The sequence below is a fragment of the Arachis ipaensis genome, chromosome B01, assembly GCF_000816755.2.
Source record: "Arachis ipaensis cultivar K30076 chromosome B01, Araip1.1, whole genome shotgun sequence".
Taxonomy (NCBI): domain Eukaryota; kingdom Viridiplantae; phylum Streptophyta; class Magnoliopsida; order Fabales; family Fabaceae; genus Arachis; species Arachis ipaensis.
Window position 1 is genome coordinate 11,007,154 of NC_029785.2, and position 924 is coordinate 11,008,077.

At 27.2% G+C, this 924-nt stretch overlaps 1 protein-coding gene across 1 annotated transcript in view; it reads right to left on the reverse strand.

The window, feature by feature from the left end:
• LOC107646218 (dihydrolipoyllysine-residue succinyltransferase component of 2-oxoglutarate dehydrogenase complex 2, mitochondrial-like) overlaps positions 1–924 on the reverse strand; it is a 5,836-nt gene that overhangs the window by 751 nt on the left and 4,161 nt on the right. Inside the window, exon 6 of the mRNA XM_021107566.1 lies at positions 352–546. Within this exon, the coding sequence (XP_020963225.1) occupies positions 352–546 (195 nt within the window). The remainder of the gene's footprint in view (positions 1–351; positions 547–924) is intronic.

A 924-nucleotide genomic window follows, 5' to 3' on the forward strand; every position in this document is an offset into this window, starting at 1 on the left:
ATTAATTTAAATTGGTTTGTCTATGTTTACTATCATAAAAAATTTCGATATTTTTTTCTTTAAAAATTAATCTATTCAAAATATAAATTTTTAGAGATTTATTTGTCACTTTACTCAAAATTTCATATTAGCAAAGTAACAAAATCACTTGCTCTTCAAGTGTATGTGCATAGTGTAAAACACAATCATTAGTTTTAAAACTTCTTTTTAGTTGTAATTTTAAGTTGATTGTAATGATAGACTCAACCTATTAAATTAAAGTCATTGGATATGTGATTATAGAAGATGTCTTTAATTTAATAATTAATTTATTCTAATAAAAATGGTTATTATTATTATTGAAATTGAAACCTGAGGAGGGTTAATAATAGGGGTACTCAAGAGGCTCCCATAAACACCACCATTGGATATTGTAAGTGTGCCTCCAACCATCTCATCAATTGATAAAGTTCCATTGTTTGCCTTCTTTCCAAAAGAGCTAATATGATTTTCTATCTCTGCCAACTTCATTTTCTCAGCATTGCGGATAACTGGCACAACAAGTCCCTGGGAAGGAAAAATGCTAGTAATGCATAATTAACTTTATACAATGTATGAACGTTTTTTTCCCCTTAAATAAATTACTATTTTTATCTATAAATATTTAAAACATTGACAAATCTACCTACAAAAATTCGAACATGACTTTGTATTTATGAAAGATGGACTTTTGTTGACAAAAATACTCAAATTTTAAAAAAATTATTCAATTTTTTTAAATTATCTTTTTTAATCTAATCTATCTCATCTCGAATTTCTTACCATTCACCGTCACCATCTCAGTCCTCAGTAGTGGTGATGGTGGTAATTCGAGATGAGAGTTGGATGAAAAAAAAATTAAATGTTAAAAATTAAGATGATGGTGGCGAATAATTGAGAATTTAG